Below are 25,399 nucleotides of genomic sequence, written 5' to 3' on the forward strand. Positions count from 1 at the left end.
GTTACAGCCTCAGCCCAAAACTTTCTGTCCAACCCAGCATTGGACAGCATACACCGAACTTTCTCCAGTAATGTTCGGTTCATGCGTTCTGCCACCCCATTCTGTTGTGGTGTATGTCTGACTGTGAAGTGTCGAACAATGCCTTCATCTTTACAGATTCTCATAAAAGGATCACTAGTATATTCTCCGCCATTGTCCGTTCGGAGACATTTGATCCTTCTATCGGTTTGAGTTTCCACCATCTTTTTCCAAGTCAGGAAAACTCCCAAAACCTCATCCTTCGACTTCATAGTATATACCCACACTCTGCGAGAGAAATCATCAACGAAGGTAACATAGTAATGCTTGCCTCCCATTGATGCCGTTTTGGAAGGGCCCCACACATCAGAGTGAACATAATCCAAAATACCCTTAGTATTGTGAATCGCAGTGCCAAATTTCACCCTTGTCTGCTTACCCTTCACACAATGCTCACAGAAATCCAATTTGCAGGAACGTAGTCCCTTCAACAATCCTTGAGTTGCAAGAACCTTCAAAGATTTTTCACCAGCATGCCCCAAACGCCTATGCCACAGACTGGTTTCCTCTAGCTCCTTATCATCACTAGAAGCTACTGCAGCTGTCCCAATAATTGCACTACCTTGATAGTAATACAAATTATTGTTCTTTCGAATGCCTTTCATGACTACCAGTGCACCAGAGATTACTTTCATTACTCCATTTTCTGCAGTCACTCTGAAGCCCTTTGATTCTAGGACTCCTACAGAAATGAGATTTTTTGTCAAACTCGGTACATAGCGAACATCTTTCAGAATCCTTGTTGACCCATCATGGTTCCTCAAGTGAATTGAACCAATTCCTTCCGTCATACAAGGATTGTTACTTGCCGTGTAAACAGCTCCACCTTCTAGCTTTTTGAAGTCAACAAATAATTCCCGATTGGGACACATATGATGACTGCAACCCGAATCTAGAAGCCATGCAGTAGGAGTATTTGTCAATGACACAACAACTAATGAAAGATCTGAATCTTCATTGTCACACTCAGCTACATTCGAAGCAAAGGCAGCTTTTTCATTATCAGTCTTGCTTTTGTTCTTCCGTTTAGGACAATCCCTTTTCCAGTGCCCTTTCTCTCGACAAAAGGCACATTCGTCTTTCTTTAGACGGGATTTTGATCTCCATTTCTTTCCTTTCATTCGGCTTTCTGGACGGCCTCTAACCACCAAAGCTTCTACCGCACTACTAGTTGTTTCTTTCTTATCCTTTTTCCTCAATTCGTAACTATATAATGCAGCACAAACTTCACTAAGAGACACACCAACCTTCCCGTGAAGAAGAGTAGTTTCAAGAAACTCGAACTCCTCAGGAAGTGATCCCAACAACATTAAAGGCAAATCTTCATCATCAAACGTCACATCCAAATTTAACAAATCAGCCACTAATTGATTGAAATTTGTGATGTGTTCATTTATAGTAGTACCAGGGAGATACGTGAATCGAAACAGCCTTTTCTTCATGTGAAGCTTATTCTGACTGTTCTTTTTCAAGAACTTCTCCTCCAATGCATTCCACAATTTACACGCAGATGTTTCCTTTGAGAAGGGATACTTCTGCTCTCTGGAAAGGCATGACCGAATGGTACCACATGCTAAACGATTGATGCTACTCCATTCTCTCTCATCCAGGTCTTCCGGTTTCTCTTTTTCAATAGCGACGTCTAGACCTTGTTGAAATAAAGCGTCTAGAAGCTCACTTTGCCACATGCCGAAATGTCCCGTACCATCAAAAATCTCCACCGCAATTCTTGCATTTGACATTGCCATTCTTCCCGAGGAAGAAGCTATCAATGTGGACGAACTTTTGTTTCCCGACATTTCTGCTCCAACTTTATTTAATAGCTAACCAGTACGCCAAGAATAGAACCTTGGCTCTGATACCAATTGTTGCGGAAGCTTAACAATTACTACTAGCAAGTCACTTATTGTGCTAAATAATTATACCGGAAAATTCCCAGGAAAGATTGGTGGGTCACAAGTGGACCACTTAAGTACCAAACTCCTTAGACAGAATTTCACTCGATGTAACTAACTTCACAATAAATAACTCTAACTAGTTTAAACGTTAGCGATTAAATAAACAATAAAGAGAATACCAAGATTTTAACGAGGTTCAGCCAAAAGAACCGGCTTACATCCTCGGGCACTGCCAAAAAAATACTCCACTATTTGTTTGTAGCAAAATACAAACTCGAGAGAGAAAGCAAACCGAAGCCTTAGGAGTAATAGGCTAGCTCGCTATAAGAAAGAGTGAGATGGGATACTTTAGAAGTGGAAAGTGGGCTTTCTTTTATAGGTGAAGAGAGGCCCCACCTTCCACTTCATTTCCAATGTGGGACAAACCACAACAAAAATTAGCCTACTTCTACATTAACACGGAAGCTCACGACTTGGCTGGTTTAGTCAAAAGAATGTATTTGCAAAATTTGTGATTGTCTATAAAATGCTTTGTTCAATCTATCTTATTACAATCTTTGAAAAAATATATCAACCAAAACAATATCAATAATATATCACATTTAGGTAAAATTAATATAAATAAGCCTATAAAACCAGCTGAAAAGCATGGAGAATTTTCAAAACATAAAAATCAGAATGCAGAATGCATTGGCTTGGCCCAGCTCCTCTTTATTATGATTGCAGTTTTCAGGAGTCTAAAAAGTTTTCAAACCTACTCAAAAGTATTTGGGTGATGTGTGCGTATGTCTAAATTAAATGTAGTTTAACTAAGGCTTCGTCCAAAAATAATCCGTTTTTTGACTTTTTTTTATATTTTAAATTTTTAAAATCGTCATTTTTATCATATTTTCCAATTTTCAATTTCAAGTATACCCATTTTTTTAAGTTTGAGTTTTTTCTCTTTAAAAAAAATTCAAATTTAATTTCCTATTTGGCAGATAGTCTTAACTTTTAGGACTTTTAAAAGTATCAAAGGCTTATTTAGATTACTTGTCAAATATGAACAACATATTTAAATCTTTTTTCGAGGGGAAAAACTTTTTTTATATAATTTTGATTGGAAAAAGTTCAATTTTAAAAGGATATTAAACTCCCTGGGTCACTAGAGTTACCTCGAATTACATAATGATCATTAAACTTGATTTTGTTACAAAATGGTCACTGAACTATACCTTTTGTTACAAAGGGGTGTCACTCATATAAAACGCAATGTTTTTCTTACATGGCAAGCTTTAATTACAAAAAGGTACATAGTTCAGTGACCTTTTTGCAATAAAAAGTATAACTCAATGACTTTTTTGTAATTCATGAAAAATTTAGTATTCTTTTTGTAACAACTTAAGCATGAAAACGATGCGTTTTATATGAGTGACACCCCTTTGTAATAAAAGGTATAGTTCAGTGACCATTTTGTAACAAAATAAAGTTTCGTGATCATTATGTAATTCAAGATAACACTAGTGACCCAGGGAGTTTAATATCCAATTTTAAAAAATGAGTGCAAGTAAAATTGAAAATTAAAAAATATATACAATTGATGATTTTGAAGTTTGTGATACAAATGAAAAAAGTCAAAAATATGGAGTATGTAAAATGACAAGGCCTTAAATTATCTAGCTATCATGTGTACTTTTTACAAGCACAATAAATTATTGGAAAATCTTCTCAATCATGATTTATAAGATTAAAAACCGGATTTTAATTAAGAGACTTGACATATATACGTATATAATTCTAAATTGCTTAATTTATTTTCTTTAACTTAAGGGCTGTGCTTGATTAGTATATTTATTTATTCAAATTTGTGGATTATGAATCCTTACATGCATAATGTAGTACTTGTAGGAACACATCATTTAATTGTAAAATCTCAAATCTCAAATTTCAACTTCTCTTTTCAGTCTTAGTAAATAAAGGTAAATATCCATAACAAACTTTGAAAATTCTGATATATTTGTCAGATGGGTTAAAATTGTGGGTAAATAAATATATTTTACCTATAAATTATATGCATTTTAGGCTTAACTTTGTTATATCAAAATATTTCTATATTATCAAAATATAGTGTAAATTTGAAAAGATCATCTGATTCCATTGCTTCAAATATTCATCAAAAAACAAAAAAGCTGGAAATTTTGGACAAGACAAAAGTAGTAGTGAAGATCTTTGTTGCGCAAGCTTGCTCATCTTATGCAGTATATAAATGATGAATCGCAGCTCAAAAAGAAGATCACCTTTCTTTCTAATTTTGCAATAGGACACCATCCCCACCCACGAGGCCACGATAACCAGTTGATCATAACCTTTTGAGGTTGGATTAGATAGATGACCATTTTCCAATATAAAGAATTAGTACCATGCCATGTGGGTACTATCATTTGTGTTATCCCATAGATTAAAGTCAACATAGAGCTATAATTAGCTTGTCAACCTTTTTCAACCTAATTCACGAATTTGGGAAAGACCTTAGCCATTTCGATATCGTTAATAGGTACAAAGTATAAATCACAGCATCCCAATACTTGCTCTTATATATTTTATTTCTTGATTTAAAATATGTGCATGCAGGCAGGCCATCGTTATTCCGGAAAAAAAAAAAGAATAACATGAAATATTCTTTGAAAATGACACCCTATCTCAAATATTTATATACGTACGTATTACTTGATTTATTGTTTATGCAATCAATACATGCATATATATATATATGGACAAAGTACTATATATATAAGATAACGTATACTTGTACATACCTATATCACCTTTTAGGAGCTTCTATAATGTATAATGACGAGGTATATTTATGTTATACCGACAAGTGGCATAATGGATCTGATGATGATGGGGACGATGATTTAGTGAAACTCCATAGATCATTCTCGCTTGTATTGTAGACCTGAGAATTTGGCTGGTTTGATCTATTGGACTGCACATGTAAGTGTGATAATTGCATGTCATCATCAGGTGAGAGCCCAAAGCTTTCATTTGGGTCACTAAAACATGATAATTGCTTCGACGTCTCTGCCTGACCATTTAGCTGTGATGCTACCAGACGATCAAAAGCAACCCAGTCATTAACCCCTGATAATTTGCTGTTCTCCTGAGCCGATGACGTGTTCATTTCGAAGCCGTTATTCCCTTGGTTCTCCGATGAAAGTATATCATCATATGAGTTATAACATGATTTGAAATTTCTTTCTTGATCGAACGACGGGGTGCTGATCGGCACTGATGGGAGAGTTGGACTGTCTAGCCTCGGAAGATGCATAAATCTTTCGTGTAACCCTTCGGTTATGGCTGTGTTATTGGCTGAGAGAAATCTAATGTTGTTATTGGGCAGATTCAAATGGTGGCTGAACGATTCGTTCTCCATCTTGCAAGTTCTTCCCATATATAGAAGTATCTGATCAAGAACTCCATCATTTCCGGCACCAAGGATTTGAGTCTTTGAATCCATTAATGAGCTTGATGAACAACCTTTCGGACTCTCTAGGGCTTTTTGGTAGTTCTTCTTTCTAAATACACGGCAGACCACCCATCCTTCCTCAGAGATTCCATCACCTATTGGATTTGAGACCTGAATCGATTCGAACTTTGAATTTTATTTCCATTCATGCAGAGAGAGAAACAGAAACCAAAAAATACAAGAAGATTTTGCTTACTGTGGAGTCATGAGAGGTATCGTCAAGCCTATACTCATGCATGATCCAATCAGATTTCTGGCCATGTGGAGCTCTTCCTTTATAAAAGACTAGAGTCTTCCTCAACCCAATTCTTCTAAAGCCGCTGTATATAATTTTATCACGGCCAGTGGCTTTCCAGAATCCGGCTGCTGTTGCTCGGTTTGTTCTAGTCCCTGTCGGATATTTCTTGTCTTTGTGACTGAAAAAGTACCAATCATTTTGCGGAGTAGATCCTATTTTGCACTTCTCTGCATAATGAATAGTCCAAAAAATCATCATTTTCACTTTCACATGCAGCTAATATATGAAACTATAGCATATTAGTATCTACGTACCTTGTATATCCCAAGGCTCAAGCTTATTGAGATCAACCTCACGAATGACATCAAGATCAATCTTCTCATAGGCAACTTTCTTTCTGAGATAGTAGTGAAGAAGCTCTTCTTCAGTTGGGTGAAACCTAAAGCCTGGAGGGACCTGAGACTGGCCATTTATGGATAGATTCACGGCATCATCTGGCATTATAAGAGCTGAAATAATTGATCAAAGAAGAAGCTTTGTGTGTGTGTGTGTATTAGAAAGAAAAAGATACAAGTAAGTAAAGAAAGAAAGGAAATAATGTTAAAGGGTTGTGGGGTGTGCGTAAAGGGTAATGCAGTCATCATAATTTATAATGGCAGTAGGACATGAGGGGTCCCAATGATGCATGAAAAGTTAGCCATTAGTGTACTTAGTGTGGGGTCTAAGGCTTCGAGAAGACCCAACCACCTCAAACTAAGGGGACCAAAGATATAGGTGCTAACAAGTGGGGTCCAATCCCGATTGAAAATGCGTTAGAGGCAACAAAAATATATATTAGCGGGGGGCAAGCCCCCATCTCAACTACGACCCATTACCTTAATATCTCTTTGATAGCCACCTTTAAAACTACCTCACTTTTCTCATTCTTGGGTTAAATTATGATATTCAATTGTTATATTTTCATCATTCAATATTTGTCTTTTTTAAAATAACAAATTATTCAATTAATTCAAATTTAATTTAATCTATACAAGAAAATTATTAATATATAATTTTACTTACAGATTACCATATAAATAAAGTTTGATCAAAATTAATTACATAGCCTCTCCTTATTTAAAAATAAATATTAAATTATCAAATATATAATACATAAAATGTCTACAATCATTTTTAGAAGATAATACATATATAGTTAGATAATTGTACAATTATCTAATCCTTTCATTTTTTTTTCCAAACAATGAAATTTGGCCGAAAATTGCTGCGACTTTCATTCGTTGGTCTATTTTTCATTAAAATTAACTTAATAATTATAAAATTTTGCACACTTAAAATTAGGCATATTTAGGAGAATAACGATAGGCCGGAATTTTGTTTTCATTCTTCTATAGACTCCAAGTCCGCATCAGATGACTGGTGGTGGATATCAGAAAACTCGATCTCTATTGTTTTTCATGTGTACATTTTATAATTGTGAATCACCTAACGGCCGTTGGGCACCACATCATGACAAACCTACAAATATTATTCATTAATGGAGCAGTCTATTATATAGAGATTCCAAAATACAAATAAAAATGTGGATTGTTGAAGTTCAACATGGAACTGGATTAAGCACGTGCCCTTATTTCCGTAGTCTAGGGTGCCCTACATATATGGGACGACCCACAAATATTTTAAATTACTTTTGAGACTTTGAAAATACTTTCCATTTTCCAATTTGGCTGATTATACAAGATAACAGCTGAATCTTTCATTTGACAAAAGAAAAAGAAAATATGGTGTAAAGTCAAAGCGGCAACCACTGAGGATTATGAGTATAAAGCAGCAAAAATAGCTTTCCTTTTTTTCCTTCTTCTAATAGCATTGAGTTCATTTTGCGTTTCCTGTTACACCCTTTGTGGTTTAATTTGCTCATTAAAACTACGTGCCAAATCAAAAACTGTAGTGAATAGTAATAGTACGTATTAGTATGTCCCATTTATATGCATGTTTTATGCACCGGCTATGCAAAATTAGAGACTTAAATGCCAATTTATCTTTCAATTTGTGTGTCATAGTCAATCAGTCTAAGAATTAACTTTTTGATCCTACTATTCATGAATATTTACATTTTCGCCCATAAGCATGTGAATTGTAAGTTGGGGGAGCTAATTCATCAAAACTAAGGCTAATTGAACAGAAAGAATTAAAATCGGGTAGAAAAAACTCTCTCTCTCAAATTTTAGTGCTCTCACTTCTTTCTTAAAAAACTTCATTTCTCTTCATCTTTTTGAGGGTGGGAGAGGATGATTTTCCGGCTAGCCGGAAAGATTATCTTCTCCCCGCCCATATTACTAATTTTTCTAAATCTACTTGTCTAGTTCAATAAATCTAAAAATAAAAATCTAATTTTTGCTTGATTTGGGTTTTGTTTCTTGCTTGTTGCAATAAAGTTTAAGTCTTTTTCCATCCTCAAGAAATTTTAGTGTTTGCTTGAGTTTATCTCCAAAGTATTGTAGATCTAAGAAATGAAAAGGTTATGGATCTATCTCTATAGAGTTTTAATGAAGATGAAGATCGACGATCAGAAATAGTAGGCTTCAACGGTTCAAGCGGTTTGATTGACAAATCGGTGCAAGAAAATTTCGAAACACCCTTCCAACGATTTCGTTGTGTTAAGTTTTGGGGATTTATGTCTAGAATTTTCTTTATTTTTCGATTTCTTTTACTTGTATCTTATTGTTGTCTATTATTTTATAGTTTAATTTTTTTGAAAGATCATATATAAGTTCTTGTTATATGACTTTCATCCCTTGTAAGTTGAATCTTCATAATTAGCTCTACCTTGGAAAAAAAACAGAAAGAATTTGATGTTTCAATTTCAATTTGGCTATACAATTAATTTAAGCACTGATTAATTATGACTTACAAGTTGGGGGAGGTAAATTAAGATTTAAGTCCAAAATTAAAGCTACAAGCTTTATATATATAATATGATGTACTTGCATACTAAAAGTCTTGATGCATTATGTTGAGAGTTGAGAAGAAAAGGGACACATGATGAAGGTTGGTGCATACTAGTTGCTACCTCAATCAATTTGGCCTTTTTTTTTATAATGAATGGTCAAAATTGGTACACATTAGTATGATTTTAATTAATTCCTTGAAGGAACAAGGGTTTTCTGGTATATATATATATATATACACACACGCATAATAAACTCATCAGTTAATGGAAAACTTCATACAATAGTACATCAATAATTTCATTCAAAGGAAATTTTATTCGGCTGTTCGATGATTTTCAAGATAATTAACACATCGTTCTATATATAATTTTTTAAATTCTTTGTAAATTTACGATATTTTATTTGGTCTAATCGAAATTTAAACAATTATTTGACTCTTTTAAAATTAAACCATTCGACATTATGGTTTGACCTTGTTTAAATGTATTGGCTTGATCATTGAAAATATCTTATTTTTTGATTGTTTATCTGTGTATGGACCAAATTTTAATTTTTTTTAATTTTAGTCTATTTCTCTATTTTAAATTTTTATTATAGTCATTTGTTTAAATTATAGTGATAAAAAGTTCAAATATAACCTTCATATTGCTTCATGTATGAAATAACAATCAATTGTTTAAATTATAGTGATAAAAAGTTTAAATATAACCTTCTTATTGCTTCGTGTATGAAATATTTTATAATAAAAATATAAATTGAAATACTATGAAGCAATATGAATAATATAGTTGAACCATTTTTTGTTCCAATTTGAATAAAATGCTATAATTGAAACTGAAAATTGAATAACTTGTTAAAATTGACAATTTTGAATGTTTCAACTATAAAAAATAATAATTAAATAGATGGAATGTTTTTGGAGGATTAAGCTGAATATATTTGTGCTCAATTCTCAGAAGCACACAAAGTAGCAATATCTGCAATGCTACTTGTACTTTGAGAAAATCTCAGCATCATAAATCATAGACTTGATAACTGTTATTTTAACATGGACCTAAATCATTTGAATAAGATACATCATCCGTTTTCTCTCTCTTTTTTCTCTAAAAAAACCCTAGCCGTTCTGTAATATCCCGTAAAATCTTAATTTATTTTTTTTATAAATTCCGACAATTTTCCGGTCATTTTGAAGTAACTTCGATGATAGCGGTTTGATTCGAGTTGTTTCGGATTGGGGTTGATTTTATTGGTTCAACCATTAAAATGTTTTAATATAAAAAAAAGAAAAAAATGTTGGACATGAGTCTCGTACGAAACCTCAAGGTCTCGTACGAGACCCATGATTTTCAGGCCTGGTCTCGTACGAGACCAGAATTCCCGAACGGGACTCAGCCTAAAAGGCTGAGTCTCGTTCGAGAAATGTATCAACCCATGCAACCCTTTCGTCCAGCCCACTTTGCACTCATTTTCGACCTACTTCCACTCGTTATTTAAAGTCGACTTCTAAATAAAAAACCTAGATCACGCTGCAAATAAACCCTAACCGTTTTTCTTTTGTTCTTTCGCTGAGAAACGAAGCCGTAATCTTCTTTCAAAGTCGCTGTCCCGGTAAGATTTCGTATTCCTTTGATTTCAGTTTCACGGTTGAACGACATTTCGTATTTTTGATTGTTCTCTTTGGTTTCTTAATCGAAATCAGAACCGTTTGATTTCAGATGTTCTAGACTCACGTACCTATGTTTCCCTATCTCGGTTTTGCAAAACGGTACTGATGAATCACCAAACTAAATCCGAGCTGTAGCGACCTGCACACCACAAGCAGACAGAGGTCAGAAAGAACTCCGGTGGGGGTCACCGGACGTTCACTCCGACGCTCAAGTAAGATTTGAGGTAAAGGAAGAAGAAGAAGAGAAAAGAGAGTGCTTAGAGTAGAGAAAAAGAAATTACCTAGGGTTTGTCCTTAAACCCTCTATTTATAGTTAGGGTTTAAGGACAAACCTGCCTTGCTGGCAGGCTGTGAGCCCAGTGGTCCCAGAATTCGGTTATGCTCACGTGGGAGAATATCCCTGCAGGTGGCGCGATTTGTTAGGTGTGTCAGAGGGAACATTCCTCACGCACCTGTCAGAAGATCTTCTGTGGTCCCAGGATCCGGTACACGAGTGAGCGCTTCTGGGCAGGACCTCGGAGCCCGGTCAAGACTTGAAGCCCGGATAACTTGGGAGTCAAGTTATCATGGCTCTTGTATCTGAGAGTAGCTCAGATCTCGGACTAGGTGGTCCAGTCTTTCGGGCTTAGGAGCTCGGAGCTCGACCTGGGTCTGAGTTGAGCCTAGTTCAGAGCCCGGATAGGATTCTTGGTCCGACCTTATCAGGCATGATTGTCTTGGATGATGTTTGAATTCCCATCGATCCGGTGACCCCCCAAGTCATGTGCTCTATGATTTCGAGAAGGTCGGACATCGTTACCAGGTCGGTGAAATGCTTGACTTAGTGATGTTCGTTCCTGGCGAGGTTGCTTCGCCCCTACTAGATGTGCTACGTTATCACTAGTCCCCCCCAGTGTATCGGATATTTATGTCCGAGATGGTAGTGTCCTTCGAGGTCTCCAGTTACGTGACTGATGATTTGATTGTCCTAGTATTGGTCAATGCTGACACCGAGCCGCTTGTCAGAAGGAGTAGCTGGTGGGGTGTGAAAAGACCTGTCCTTTCGAGCTGGTGAGCATGACAGCTGTTAGAGATGGGTCTCCTAGATGGCGGTTGTGCTTCTGTGCACGTTTCGTTCACGTGTCTAGCGGTTATTGCTAGTGCAGTTTCCTAGGAGACGTTTTAAATGGGAAGAGAGAGAAAAATTAAAGGCGTGTCCTTTCAATTTCCCTCTCTTTTCAGGTATAAATTTCGTTTTTCAAAAACTTAGAAACTTTTTGCATTCTCTCTAAGCTCTTGGATTTATTCTCCTCTGAAGACAAAAGCTCTCTGTTCTTCGAAGATAAACTGTTTGTTCTGCACTTGTCTTGAGTTTTCATTGCTGCTTGCTGTGTGAAGGGTTCCTTGCTTCTCTGTTCTTGAGATTTCAAAGCTTCGTCGTCGATCGCGTTTGACGTTTCCAGTTACTATACTTTTGTTCTTCTCCAGAATCTTGCTGCGTTTTTTCACAAGTGAGTACTCTTTACTTTTCCTGGATTTAGTTTTAGTTCTTTCGCTCCTGTTATGTGATTTTGATTTGCTATGTGTTTATTCTCTGAGATTGGCATTTGTTTATGAAATTTTTACCTTGGCTTGTTAGATGCTCTGTGCGTAGGGTTTTGATTATGTGCTTTGTAGATTCTGTGTTCTTCTGGTTTGATTGCATGTTCGTTTGAAAAATCTCGTATGTTTGTTTGTTTCTGTTTCGTGATTTCGCTGTATTTTTGAGGTTTAGATGATCTAGATTCTGTGTTTTCGTTGTGATTTTGATTTCATGTGCCGAAATCTGGGAAATGAATGTCCCGAAATCTGGGAATTCATTGTGGTGTTCTTGGCGTTCTGATGATTTCACCCCTTAGGAGGCTTCTGTTGATTCATGATTTGTTGTTTTTTTTTTTTTTTTTTTTTGGAAACTCGTCTCATCCGAGATTGTTTCTGCTTGGCCTAGGTATGTCGGGTGAATTGTCAGAACGCGAAGAGGGAAGGGGTTATGATGATGACGACATGGGAACCGACGAGGTGTCTACGGAATTCCATGTTGTCCGTTCTGCCCGAGCTAACCTTTCCGAGGTGGAGGGAGTAGGGACATCGGCTCCAGCTCCCGCTAAGAAAAAGAAAGGGAAAAAGGTTGTCGCTGATACTGGGGAGAAACCTGAAGATCGAGATTTGAAAGCATCGCGGTGTACCCCGGGCTTTCTAGCGGCGGTTCGTGCAGCGTTTGACATCCCGGAGGAGTACGGGCTTTCGTTGGTCCCGGAAGGACATCGGCTAAACGACGCTCCTCCCGAGAATGCCATTATGCTCACCCTGGAGCATCTTCAATCGGGTATACGGTTCCCGATTTCTGAAGACTACAAACGATTGAGCAACTACTTCGAGGTGCCTCTTTCGCAGATCCACCCCAACGGAGTTCGTCATTACTCCTGTTTTCTGAAGTTGTGTCAACTGACCGGGGTGAACGCCACGATGCGGCTCTTCTGCTGTTTGTACCTGCTGTCCCTGAAAGATAGGAATCATTTTGCCTATATCCGCTTCCGAGGTGAAAGGAAAGAGGTGCCGGGAGGGCTGATATCCGGGATCACTGATTCCCTGCGAGATTTTAAGGAGGATTTTTTCCAGGTCACCCATCCTACTGCCTTCCAAGGGATGGTGACTACCTGGGCTTTGAAATGTTACAAGCCGGACAAATGGTTCCATACTCCGGCCCCGTTAGAGGTGGCCGACATGGTGAAACTACGTGATGCTGCTCCTACTGGGGAGAAGGCTCAGGCCGACGAGCTGTGCCCGAAAGTCGCTTTTGAATTTTGGAAAAGCTCGGGGCCTGCTGGTACCGGTTTATTTTTGGCTTGTTACATGTGTATATTTTTATTATTTTTACGCTTGTGTGTCGTTGTCTTACTGTTTTCTGGCCTGTGCTGGTGTCTGACTAGCTGATGTTCTTGTTTTGTCACAGTGAATACTTTGGATCCATCAAGGTTGGCTGGGAAGAAGCGGAAGAGGCCGGCGAGCCGAGGTGCCACTCCGGCGCCCCCTCCCAATCCCCAAGCTGCTACGGATGCGACTTCTGCTCCGCGAACTGCAGGGGACCGGGAGGCCCCTGAAGCTGGTATTCATGTCGTCCCGCTCCGGGTGCAGCTGCCCGGAGGGATTGAGGTTCCTCCCACAGCGGAACCCGTAGGGGATATCCCCTTTGTGGACCTTGGTTCAGCTGAGACCGTGGTGGGGCCTCGGCGAGATGAGGAGGTCCCAGAGAGAAGAGTTCCTGGGGGAGGTGGCCCGAGTGCCCAAAGGTCGAGACGTGAGATCCCGGATCTGCCGGAGATCTCCTCTGATACCAGCACCACCGCCCCCGGTCCCCAGACGATAACTCGGACCAGTTTTGCCGAGTGGGTGAGCCGACATAATGACGGGGCTCGCCCATCTTTGACCGAGATGGCCATTGCGGGGGATGTGGCCCGGGTGACCACATTGCCCATAGACCTGGCGCACTACAAGACATATAAACCCGAGAATCTTCTGGCTGCGGTCTCCTCTCTTTGCCTTCAGGTATTCTTTGTGTTAATTAACTTTCTCTAAGTGTTTGTTTATTTTGTTTGTTTTTCGTGTTTTTAATCATGCTTTGTTTTGACGACAGGCAGCTCAGATGTCCTACCTGGCGGACCAGAACGTCAACAAAAGCGAGGTGGACCTCCTTCTGGCCAAGGATCTTCTGTTGTCGGAGAGGGCTAAACTCCGGGATGCTGAGAAGCGAGCTTCCGAAGCAGAGAGAAGAGCCTCAGAAGGAGCTTCCTTGGTGGCCAACTTGGAAAACCGGTTGAAGGAATCTGAGGACCGGCGGGCAGAGGACTTAGGGGTTTTGGAGTCCCTGCGAAAGGATGTTGGTCGTCTGGAGACCGAGAAGGTGGCTGAAAAAGAGGACTTTTCCAAGCAGCTCGCCGACATAACCCGCCGGAACGAACTAGCGAGCAAAGGGCTCCGGGACACTGTGGACGACCAGAAGAAAAAACTGGAGGAGGCCAACAAACGGGCGGGGGATGCGGAGGCTAAGGTTGCCCAGGCGGCTACTCGGGAAGAGGACATGTACGAGGACTTCCGACGAATGTTATATGTTGGGGAGGTCCAGGTCGGGGAATATGTAAGAAGCCGGTTCGGGGCTGATACCGATGTATCGAGTTTCAAGCTGGATGCCGTGGAGTTACATCGCCGGGCCAAAGAGCTGCCCGAGGATTACGATGTGCAAGCAGACATCGACGACTACCTGGCTGACGACCAGGATCAGGGCCCAGTTTAGAATAACCGTAGTTGTAATTTCCGGATAATTTTTGCTTTCTTTTTGTAAGTTTGAACCTTGTTTAGTTTTTTTTAGGAATGCTGAGCTTCCGAGCTCGTTCTGCTCTGTCTTGAATATTTTTCTGTGCTTGTTATATATTTTTTCCTTGTCTGAATGTTTGTGTTTTCTTTGTTATCTCTGAATGTTGTTTCTTTGAATGAACTTTTGCTTTTGAGAATTTTGACTAAGTACGTGACAGCATGTTTTTCACAGCTAACTTAGCTTAGTTTCCGAGCTGGTTCCAGTAGTGTAAATTTTCTAGTTTCTATGTTGTTTTTATACATGGGCTCTTGACTCACACTTGGGATAAAATATGCTAGATTAGGTTCTTGGTTGTTCATAGATCGAGCTTGATCAAGTTGCTAGGTGTGGATAACCTGTTATCTCTGGATGACCCGGGATTGTCATAGCTCGTAGGTGGCACGTAGCCCGTGGGTGGCACATAGCCCGTGGGAGGCACATAGCCCGTGGATGGCACATAGCCCGCTGGTGGCACATAGCCCGTAGATGGCACATAGCCCGCTGGTGGCACATAGCCCGTGGATGGCACATAGCCCGCTGGTGGCACATAGCCCGTGGATGGCACATAGCCCGTGGATGGCACATAGCCCGCTGGTGGCACATAGCCCGTGGATGGCACATAGCCCGTGGATGGCACATAGCCCGTGGATTTTTTACCGAGTAGAGTGCTCGGGTTTTGGAAAAGACATGAATTCTTTTTAATCTTTTTTATTCATTGAGGGGAAAAACTTATGTTTGAGTTTTACAAAAGCCTAACTCAAACATAAGTGAAAAAACCCCTAGGTACCTCGAAAATGAAAACAAGTAACTACTGATAGTATTTCCGAAGAACCTGGGAGTTCCAAGTTCTCGGGAGCACTCTGCCCGACATGTGTGCTATCTTGTAAGCTCCTGCTCGTCCGACCTCAGTGACTCGATAGGGGCCTTCCCAATTGGGTTCGAACTTTCCCACTCCAGCATTTCCCTTAGCAATGTCTGCCCGTCTCAGGACCAGATCGCCGACTTGGAAACTCAAGGGTTTAACTCTCTTGTTATGATACTTAGCCATTCTTTGCTTGTATGCTTCGATTCTTAGCGCTGCCTGCTCTCTTCGTTCTTCCAATAGGTCCAGGCATAGTTTCTGTTCTTCCTCGTTCTTAGCCTCATCGAAGAACTGGACCCTTAGAGTTGGCATCCCGATTTCCACCGGTATCATTGCCTCGCACCCATATGTCAGAGAAAACGGGGTGTCTCCTGTGCCCGCCCTTGGCGTTGTTCTGTAAGCCCATATGACCTTCGGTAGCTCTTCCAGCCACTGTCTATCGAACTCCCCTAGCCTGGCCTTGAGCCCTTTTAGGATCGTCCGGTTGGTTACTTCGGTCATCCCATTGCTCTGCGGGTGAACCACTGAAGTGAAACGCAGGTCAATGTGCAAGTCGTTGCAAAATTCCTTGAAGGCTCGGCAGTTGAACTGCTTTCCGTTATCAGTTACCAACGCTCTGGGTATACCGAAGCGACACACAATTTGCCTCCAGAAGAAATCCCGGATCCGGGCTTCTGTGATGGTGCTCACTGCCTCTACCTCGAGCCACTTTGTGAAGTGATCTACTGCCACTATCAAGAACTTTTTCTGCCCCGTGGTTGGCGTGAAAGGACCCAGGATGTCAATTCCCCAAGTTGCAAATGGCCAAGGACTGGTAATAGGACACTGCTCTGTGGTGGGAGCATGTCGGATGTTCTGATGCCTCTGACAGTTTTCGCATTTCTTTACTATCTCCTCTGCTTGCCTGACCATTAGGGGCCAGTAGTAGCCCTGCAACACTGCTTTCTTGGCCAACATGCGAGGAGCTATGTGTGCCCCACAAATACCTTCATGTATCTCTCTCAACACATACTCTCCTTCCTCAGCTGTCAAGCATCTCGACCACGGGTGGGTGAAAGACTTTCTGTACAAGACTCCGTCGAGGAACGCGTAGTACGGAGCTTGTCGCAAGATTTTGTAGGCTTTATCTCTGTTTTCTGGCAGAGTTCCATCCATCAGGTAGTGGGCTATACCTTGCATCCAGTTTTCCAAAGGCTGAGTTAGAAAAATGGTTTCATAGTTGTCGATACTGGAATGCTTTTGAACAGAGAAATGGACTCCTGGTATCTTTTCGTTCACTGTTGCTGCTTTGGCCAACACATCGGCCTCTTGATTTTCCAAACGAGGAACTTGCTCTATTACCCATTTTCCTCCGAGCTCCTGAATCTTGTTCAAGAAGAACTTGACTCTGTCCACGTATCTCCTCATTTCCGAATCCCGAGCTTCAAAAGTACCCAGGGTTTGACAAACGACTAACTGAGAATCACTCCTTATTGTTACGTGCTCGGCCTTTACCACGTTTACCATTCTCAATCCGATCAACAGAGCCTCATATTCCGCGGCATTGTTGGATGCCGGGAAATCGAATTTTACCGAGCTTCAGAGTGTGACTCCGTGAGGGCCTTTCAAGACTACGCCCGCTCCAGATCCATCCAGATTTGATGCCCCGTCGACTTCTAATACCCACCGTAGAAGTTGTTCGTCAGGTTCCTCAGGTTGGTCGCTTGCTGTGGTCTCAGCTATAAAATCTGCCAATACTTGTGCTTTCAGAGCCGGTCTTGGTTCATACCGGATGTCATATCCTCCCAGCTGGACCGACCAGCTGACCAGCCGTCCCGACATCTCTGGCCTCTGCAGCGCCTTTCTCAAAGGTTGGTTCGTACGTACTACAATGATGTGAGCCTCGAAATATCTTCTTAGTTTTTCCGCCGCCACCTTCAATGCCAAAGCAAATTTCTCAATTTTTGGGTATCTGACCTCCGGGCCTTTCAAGACCCTGCTGAGATAGTAAACTGGGGTTTGCAGACCCTTATCCTCCTTCACCAGGACTGCCGCTGCTGTCTCGTCATTCACCGAGAGATACAAGTATAAGATTTCCCCAGGCTCAGGTCTACCTAGCACCGGGGGCGTGCTGAGGTAAACCTTCAGCTCTTCAAAAGCTGTGTTACACTCCTCTGTCCACTTGAAATTCTTTGTATTCTTCAGGATTTTGAAAAATGGCAAACATCGTTTGGCCGAGCAACTCATGAATCTGCCCAACGCCGTTACTCTCCCGTTCAACTTTTGCACTTCCTTCACCGAGCTGGGTGCTTTCATGCTCATTACTGCCTCGATTTTCTCCGGGTTGGCCTCGATGCCTTTCTCCGAGATGAGGTGCCCTAGAAACTTCCCCGAGCGGACTGCGAAAACACACTTTTCTGGATTCAGCTTGAGGTTAAAACCCTTCAGCTTTTCAAAAGTTTCTGCCAAATCCTGTGCGTGATCCTCGATCCCCTTAGATTTTACTACTATGTCATCCACATAAACCTCGACATTCTTGCCCAGTTGATCTTTAAAAACATGATTCATGAGTCTTTGATAGGTTGCCCCAGCATTTTTTAAACCAAAAGGCATCTTCTTGTAGCAATAGGTCCCCAGATCCGTTGTGAAAGCTGTTTTCTCTTCGTCATCTTTACTCATCGGGATCTGGTGATATCCCTGTGAAGCATCTAAGAAGGCATAGACCGCAAATCCGCACGTCGCGTCCACCAGTTGGTCAATGTTTGGCAGAGGAAAACTGTCCTTTGGGCAGGCATTGTTTAGATCAGTGAAATCTATACAAAGCCTCCATCTACCGTTGGACTTTTTGATCAAGACTACATTGGCCAGCCATTCAGGGTAGTCTACTTTCCTGATGAACCCGGCTTTCAAGAGCTTCTCCACTTCGTCTCGGATAGCAATCTGTTTCTCTAGAGAGAAAGTTCTTTTCTTTTGCTTGACAGGCTTGCATTTCGCATCCACGTTTAACTTGTGCGAGATGATCTTAGGGTCTACCCCCCCAATATCCTCTGGCTTGTTGGTAAACTCTTCCACATACTGTTTTATCCGAGCTATGATAGCTTCCCGGTGCTCGTCTGGCCAGTCTACCCCCAGCTTTACATACATCTCGGATCCCTCTGTAAGTTCAATCGTTTCTAAGTTTTCTCGGGGTTTCTGAGCTTTTTTCTCTCTGATGAGCAGCTCGGGTGTATCGATGTTCATCGTTTCCACCGTGCTGCCCATACTGGCCATGTAACATTGCCTAGATAGGGTTTGGTTTCCCCTGATAGTTATGACCTCGTTTTCCACTGGGATTTTCATCATCAAGTAACGAATACTAGTCACTGCACCTGTGCTATACAACATAGGTCTACAAAGAATACCATTATAAGCAAGAGGCATGTCAACTATCATGAACAGTGAACGTACCTTCTGTGTTGGTTCCGCCAGGATTCCCTCTGTTCCGTCCTCCTGAGGTATTTCGATGCCGAGCTCTAAGTCTAGCTCGACCATGCCCTCTGGGGTGACCGGAGCTCCCCCCAGCCCCAGGAGAGGAATGTTCACAGGCTTGAGGTCAGTCTTGGATCCTCCCATTGTCAAAAAGACTGATAGAGTCAACAAGTTAACCGAGCTTCCATCGTCCACCAGCAATCGTTTTACCCATTTTGATCCAATGATGGCCGATACAATCAAAGCGTCTTCATGAGGAAAATCTACTCCTTTCGCATCCTCTGGCCCGAAAACAATGTTAGGCCATGGCGACCCGGTAGATACCGACATGACCATCTTTTGCTTTTTCTTTCTGCGTTTGCGACCATACTCGGATTCTGAGGTTCCTCCTGAGATAGTGTTGATTACTCCCGTCACTTGTGTTTTCTTTGATGGGGATTGGGCTTCCCTACTCCCCCCGGGCTCCGACCTGACCGAGTTGACCCTCGTATTTCCTCGGTCTTGGCCCTCCTTGGCCACAACAAAATGTTGTAATCGCCCCTGGCAGACTAATTTGTCTATCTCGCTTCGCAAACGTCCACATTCCTCCGTTTCGTGGCCATAACCATCATGAAAATCACAGAACTTGGATCGGTCTCCATCTTTCACTAGCCTTGGTGGATAACGAATCTCTTCGTTGTTGTGCTTGATCCAGGATAGAATCTGCTCCCTTGGTGTGTTAAGTGGCACGTATTGTCTCGGTACTCCTGCTCGATCCACATATCCTTCCGTTCCTCCTCCAATACTGAAACTTGGCTTAGTACCAGGCCCCGTACTTGGCGGACTGGTCTGAGCATTGAATGGCTTGTTACCTCTGTACCCCGAAGTCTCGTTCAGAGGTCGGTACCGATCTTGGTTACGGTTAGATCCCTGAGTATTCTGCGTTTTACTGGGAACCGGGCTAGCCGTCCCATAAGACTTCCTCTGCCTTTCCTCGTCAAGATTGATATAATTCCAAGCCCTGTCCATCAACTCGGTGTAAGTGTCAACCGGGTTGGTGATCAGGCTGTCTCGGAAGACTTGCATGCTGGTGTTATCTTTCATAGCATCGATGGCGGTATCATCGTTCAAATCTTCTATCATGATCGCCTCGGCATTAAACCGAGCAATGTAAGCTTTCAAACTTTCTCCCTGCTTTTGAAAGCATTTCTTCAAATCACTGGATCTTTTCTTTCGTTCGATGCTCGGGGCAAAATGAGTTTTGAAAGCCATAGCGAGCTCCCTGAAACTAGTAATAGAGCCCTCCTTGAGGTTCTGGTACCACTTTTGCGCCGCATCGCTCAACGTTGAAGGGAACACTTTGCACACCGTGGCGTCCGAGACACTTTGAACTCCCATGGCAACCTGAAAGCAACTTAAATGAGTCATCGGATCGGATTTACCGTTATATCTGTCAATGGGCGGATATTTAAACTTATCTGGAAATGGGTCATCCCATATAGCCTTTGACAAAGGGCTAGCAATGCCACAGGTAGTAAAAGGTCGAGACTCTGCCTTGTGCCCTTTATGCCTATCCAGTTCGGCCTGGACCAAACGAGTAACTTCGTCATGCAAAGTTTTCTGATGCTGAGATGCTGCACCCGAGCTGTGAACACTCTCTGCCCCGTTTCTCCTGACCGGTGGGACTCCTGCCCTCGCGGTCCGCAGAGGATCTGCCTCCGGGTCTGGGTCTCCCCTCCCCAAACCAGCGTCACCGCGCTGTGTCCCCGGTGGTAGATTCTCGTCTTGCACCCCCTCCCTTCGAGGAGGAGGAGGATCATTCCGACCTTCGTCTCTCGGAAAAGGGCGATCATGCCGACCTTCGTCTCTCGGCAGAGGGCGATCATGCCGACCTTCGTCTCTCGGCAAATTGGTGTCACGATGATCTTCGCCTCTTGGTGCTTGATACTCTGTGGGACCCCTAGGTCTGGGTCGTGGGTGATCGCTCCGACCTTCCTCTCTCGGAGGACGACCATCCTGAAACTCAGCAACTTGGGGTGGGGGGGCCACGGGGGTGGCCGAGGGATTGTAACTTGGGTAATACTGGGACATGACTGCAAAATGCATCTGCTGGGCCTGGTGTAGTTGACGAGCCATGTATTCCAAATATTCTTGAGCTTGTAAGACCGCAGGAGGTATATCCTGCCCAGAAGTTGTTCCCGATCCCGTAGCCACCAGTGTTGCATCTACCGGGAAGTTGAGTTGAGTGGGAGACAGGGTATTGTGGAGGAAGCTCTGAGGCACGGTGGTTCCTGGCGTTGTTAGGTGGGTGTGACTTGCATCTGAAGCAAAAGGGTTCGCCCTAGGATAGTTTTCCAATCCATATAAAGGCACAAATCCAGCTCCACTGCCGGAGGCCCTGGATCCCCCCACCTGAGCATTCGCCGGAGGAGTTAAGCCAGTGATCACAGAGGTCCGACCACTAGCAGAAACTCCACCAACCAAGTTGGTGTCCGTAGCCGTAGTACCCAGAGGATCTACCCTGTCCAAAACAGGATCATCAGCCATTGTTTCTTGTCAAGATCTGATCAGCAACGTCAAGAGAACCAGAGTAGAACAGGGGAATACAAAACGCGTTCCCACAGACGGCGCCAAGTGATGAATCACCAAACTAAATCCGAGCTGTAGCGACCTGCACACCACAAGATGACAGAGGTCAGAAAGAACTCCGGTGGGGGTCACCGGACGTTCACTCCGACGCTCAAGTAAGATTTGAGGTAAAGGAAGAAGAAGAAGAGAAAAGAGAGTGCTTAGAGTAGAGAAAAAGAAATTACCTAGGGTTTGTCCTTAAACCCTCTATTTATAGTTAGGGTTTAAGGACAAACCTGCCTTGCTGGCAGGCTGTGAGCCCAGTGGTCCCAGAATTCGGTTATGCTCACGTGGGAGAATATCCCTGCAGGTGGCGCGATTTGTTAGGTGTGTCAGAGGGAACATTCCTCACGCACCTGTCAGAAGATCTTCTGTGGTCCCAGGATCCGGTACACGAGTGAGCGCTTCTGGGCAGGACCTCGGAGCCCGGTCAAGCCTTGAAGCCCGGATAACTTGGGAGTCAAGTTATCATGGCTCTTGTATCTGAGAGTAGCTCAGATCTCGGACTAGGTGGTCCAGTCTTTCGGGCTTAGGAGCTCGGAGCTCGACCTGGGTCTGAGTTGAGCCTAGTTCAGAGCCCGGATAGGATTCTTGGTCCGACCTTATCAGGCATGATTGTCTTGGATGATGTTTGAATTCCCATCGATCCGATGACCCCCCAAGTCATGTGCTCTATGATTTCGAGAAGGTCGGACATCGTTACCAGGTCGGTGAAATGCTTGAATTCCCATCGATCACGGTTGAACGACATTTCGTATTTTTGATTGTTCTCTTTGGTTTCTTAATCGAAATCAGAACCGTTTGATTTCAGATGTTCTAGACTCACGTACCTATGTTTCCCTATCTCGGTTTTGCAAAACGGTACGTAATCGACCTCGTTCCATTCGCCGTACGATTATCGTTTTGAGTTGATGTATAAATATGTTAGTGTTCAAATGTCCTCTGCCGATGATTTTGTTTCTTGATGTTGGTTAATTCATGCTAGTTAACGTCTTGGATTGTTCTTGGATCATCAGAATCGTTTGAGTTGTGATGTGTCGTTGTGTTTGTTGTCGTTCGTTCATCGTCACTTTGAATTTGTATCCTGCCGTGTTGATTAATTTAGTTACTGTGTTAAATCCTTGAGTTTGATTTAGAATTATGTTGATTATGGTTATAAGGATTATGATATTGTGTAGTTTAATGGTTATGGGAATTGAGTGTTAAGGGTTGGTTTATGGGTTCGGTTATGAGGTCTTGAGAATTGAGGTTTGATTTTGAAGTTATGGTTGAATGTTGATGAAGAAGGGTTGACGGGGTTAAGTTGTTGTTCAAATAGAGTAGATGGCTAAATAGCCATAAAGGTTATCAATTTATTTTGACTAAAACAAATGAGTTCCTTTAGTTATTATAATTTGAATCTATTTAAAAATAACTTTGAAATTAGATATGTTATAAATAATATATTTAAACAATGGGTATTTATAAATTAAGCTAATATAATTACTCGGGTAATTATAATTAAATTCAAATTTCAAATTGGGTTAAATTGGCTAATTTACAATTTGACCCCTAAACGTTTTAAAACTTATTTAACTTGAGTTTATGGTTAGTAACTTCATAATTTGTTTTAATTATAAACAAAAGCAATTAAATTGATTTTGGATATCAAATTGGCTAAAGTACAATTTAGTCCCTAATTGGCAAAAGTGCAGTTTAGTCCCTAATTGGCTAAAGTACAATTTAGCCCCTAAACTTTTATAAGATTTATTTAATTAAGTTTTTGGGATGTAATTCGGGTTACTAAAAAATTGAAGTTATTGAGTTCCGCTTTTAAAATGGTTTATTATTTTATTAAATTATTTTATAAATATAAACTCGGGTTTATATTGACCAACGTTTTGAGTCGGGTTAGACTTGGGTCACTCAACAAGTGAGGTTAGCTTGGTAGTTAATGATAACTCGGCTAACCCACTATTTGGAAAATTATTTATTATTTAAAGATTGTTAAATAATATTTATATTTTGGATCTTAAGCGAGAACTCAATAGACTTATATTAATTGGACTTTATTACCTAATGGGTATTTTTGTGTGTTCTGGCTTGTTTATTTCCGACGTGTTAATTGTGCTAGTTCTATGTGGTGTCTAGTACTCTCTAGAGTTAGGGTCTGTTTTTAATAATTATTTTATTTGTCTAGACCCGTCTACTGTTCGTGCTTCAGAGGCGAACCATGATTAGTTGCTTGCCGGTATTCACGCGGATTAGCAAGCAGTGAGTTTGTACTTACTATTTACCGCTTTATTAAGTAAATTGTTATTTTCATATTAAATATATATAATGTACGTATATTTCGAACTGTTTTTATATTATGGCTTCTAGTTGGAACATGCTACCTGATGGGCATCATTAGGACTGCGTGCGCACCGGTAATGATCTGGGAAAGGTAATTATGGTAATGTGGTAACTCGGTGTGAGAATAGCTCTCGGGACCAAATAGAGTAACTCGGTGTAGCTCAGCTCTCGGGACTCTGGTATAAGTGTGGTCAGTGGTAACTCGGTGTAGCTCAACTCTCGGGACCAGACCTGTTGGATTATGTTTATTATTTAGAATTGTGGATTAGGGTTCCAACTATTATTCGTAATATCGTATTTAAATGTTTTAAACGGTTTTAAAGGTTTTCCACTTAATAAATGTAGATAGTGGTATAAACTCATCTCAGTATATCTGACCCCGTTGTTTTCCCAATTTTTCCCAGGGTTATGATCTGAGAGAGTCTGGTGATCTCCGCATTACTTTTCCTTGGAGGTTCCATTTATTTTAGTAGAACTATCAAACTATTTTATTCTTACACCGCAGTAGTTGACTAGACGTCTTTATTATTATTACAGTTGTTTGTCGGATTGGCCTGACTAGTTATATTGCTCTGGCATGTTATATGCTTATTTCGGATTATTTATGTTATGCCTATTTTTAAACTCAGAATTGGATAAACATGTTATATTAATTATTGAATATTATAACTGCTAGATTTAGGCTGAAGTCTCGGTTGCTCCCGAGCATTGGTTTTCTGCAGGTTTAATTAAATTGTATGTTATAAGAAAGGCTAGCTACGGGTGTTGGTACTACATTACCCATGCCCTAGCGCCGGTCACGATTCATGAAAATGGGTCGTGACACGTTCATAGCTCTTTTTTTAATTTTTCTTCGGCTGCCGTCAATAATTTATGTAATGCCGTTGACGGTATCTATTTTTTTTATGTTATTTTAATTTCATATAGTATAGTAAGTAGCCAATTTTTTTTATTTTTTCTTGATGGATTAACATTTATCGACGAAGCGCGAATCCGATTCAAATTTTTATAAATCAAGAATCGAAAATAGATTGGAGATCTTTCAACAACAAAGATGAAATCGTTCATGGGCTATAGTAGTTTTTTTATTTTTTTAATATTATATTTTGTTTGTTTGTTTTGAGAATTTTATTTTGTCATTTCTATATGAAAGGTTTGTTGTTCTTTTTATGTGAAAGGTTGTTGTCCTTTTCATGTGAAAGATTGTTATAACTTTTTCATAAAGGCTTTTCATGTGTTGGTTGTATCCGATGTCACGGATATAGTTTCTGATTTCGATCATAAATTAGTTTGTGGGTGTTGGTGAAAATTGAGCGAAGACGACACTTTATTGAAACAGTTAGATAATTTATTTTTGATTTTCGTAAGTAGATCTGCGAATCAGGCAGCATGTTATCTGTTCCATGTCAGATCATCGGGTCTAGTTTTCGAATTTTCC

General features: G+C 41.0%; 2 protein-coding genes across 2 annotated transcripts; both read right to left on the bottom strand.

Annotated features, from left to right (window-relative positions):
- Positions 1–4,722: 4,722 nt before the first annotated feature.
- Positions 4,723–6,350, bottom strand: LOC126676676 (NAC domain-containing protein 43-like). Its single transcript, XM_050370936.2, has 3 exons — positions 6,037–6,350; positions 5,681–5,949; positions 4,723–5,595 (listed from the first exon to the last, which is right to left on the bottom strand). Exons 1-3 carry the CDS (start codon positions 6,221–6,223, stop codon positions 4,825–4,827), a joined length of 1,227 nt encoding a protein of 408 aa, XP_050226893.1. The 5' UTR covers positions 6,224–6,350; the 3' UTR covers positions 4,723–4,824.
- An 8,431-nt stretch (positions 6,351–14,781) lies between these two features.
- Positions 14,782–16,918, bottom strand: LOC126678714 (uncharacterized). Its single transcript, XM_050373609.1, has 4 exons — positions 16,852–16,918; positions 16,386–16,598; positions 15,793–16,304; positions 14,782–14,874 (listed from the first exon to the last, which is right to left on the bottom strand). Exons 1-4 carry the CDS (start codon positions 16,916–16,918, stop codon positions 14,782–14,784), a joined length of 885 nt encoding a protein of 294 aa, XP_050229566.1.
- Positions 16,919–25,399: the final 8,481 nt, after the last annotated feature.

The sequence above is a fragment of the Mercurialis annua genome, linkage group LG4 (assembly GCF_937616625.2).
Source record: "Mercurialis annua linkage group LG4, ddMerAnnu1.2, whole genome shotgun sequence".
NCBI lineage: Eukaryota > Viridiplantae > Streptophyta > Magnoliopsida > Malpighiales > Euphorbiaceae > Mercurialis > Mercurialis annua.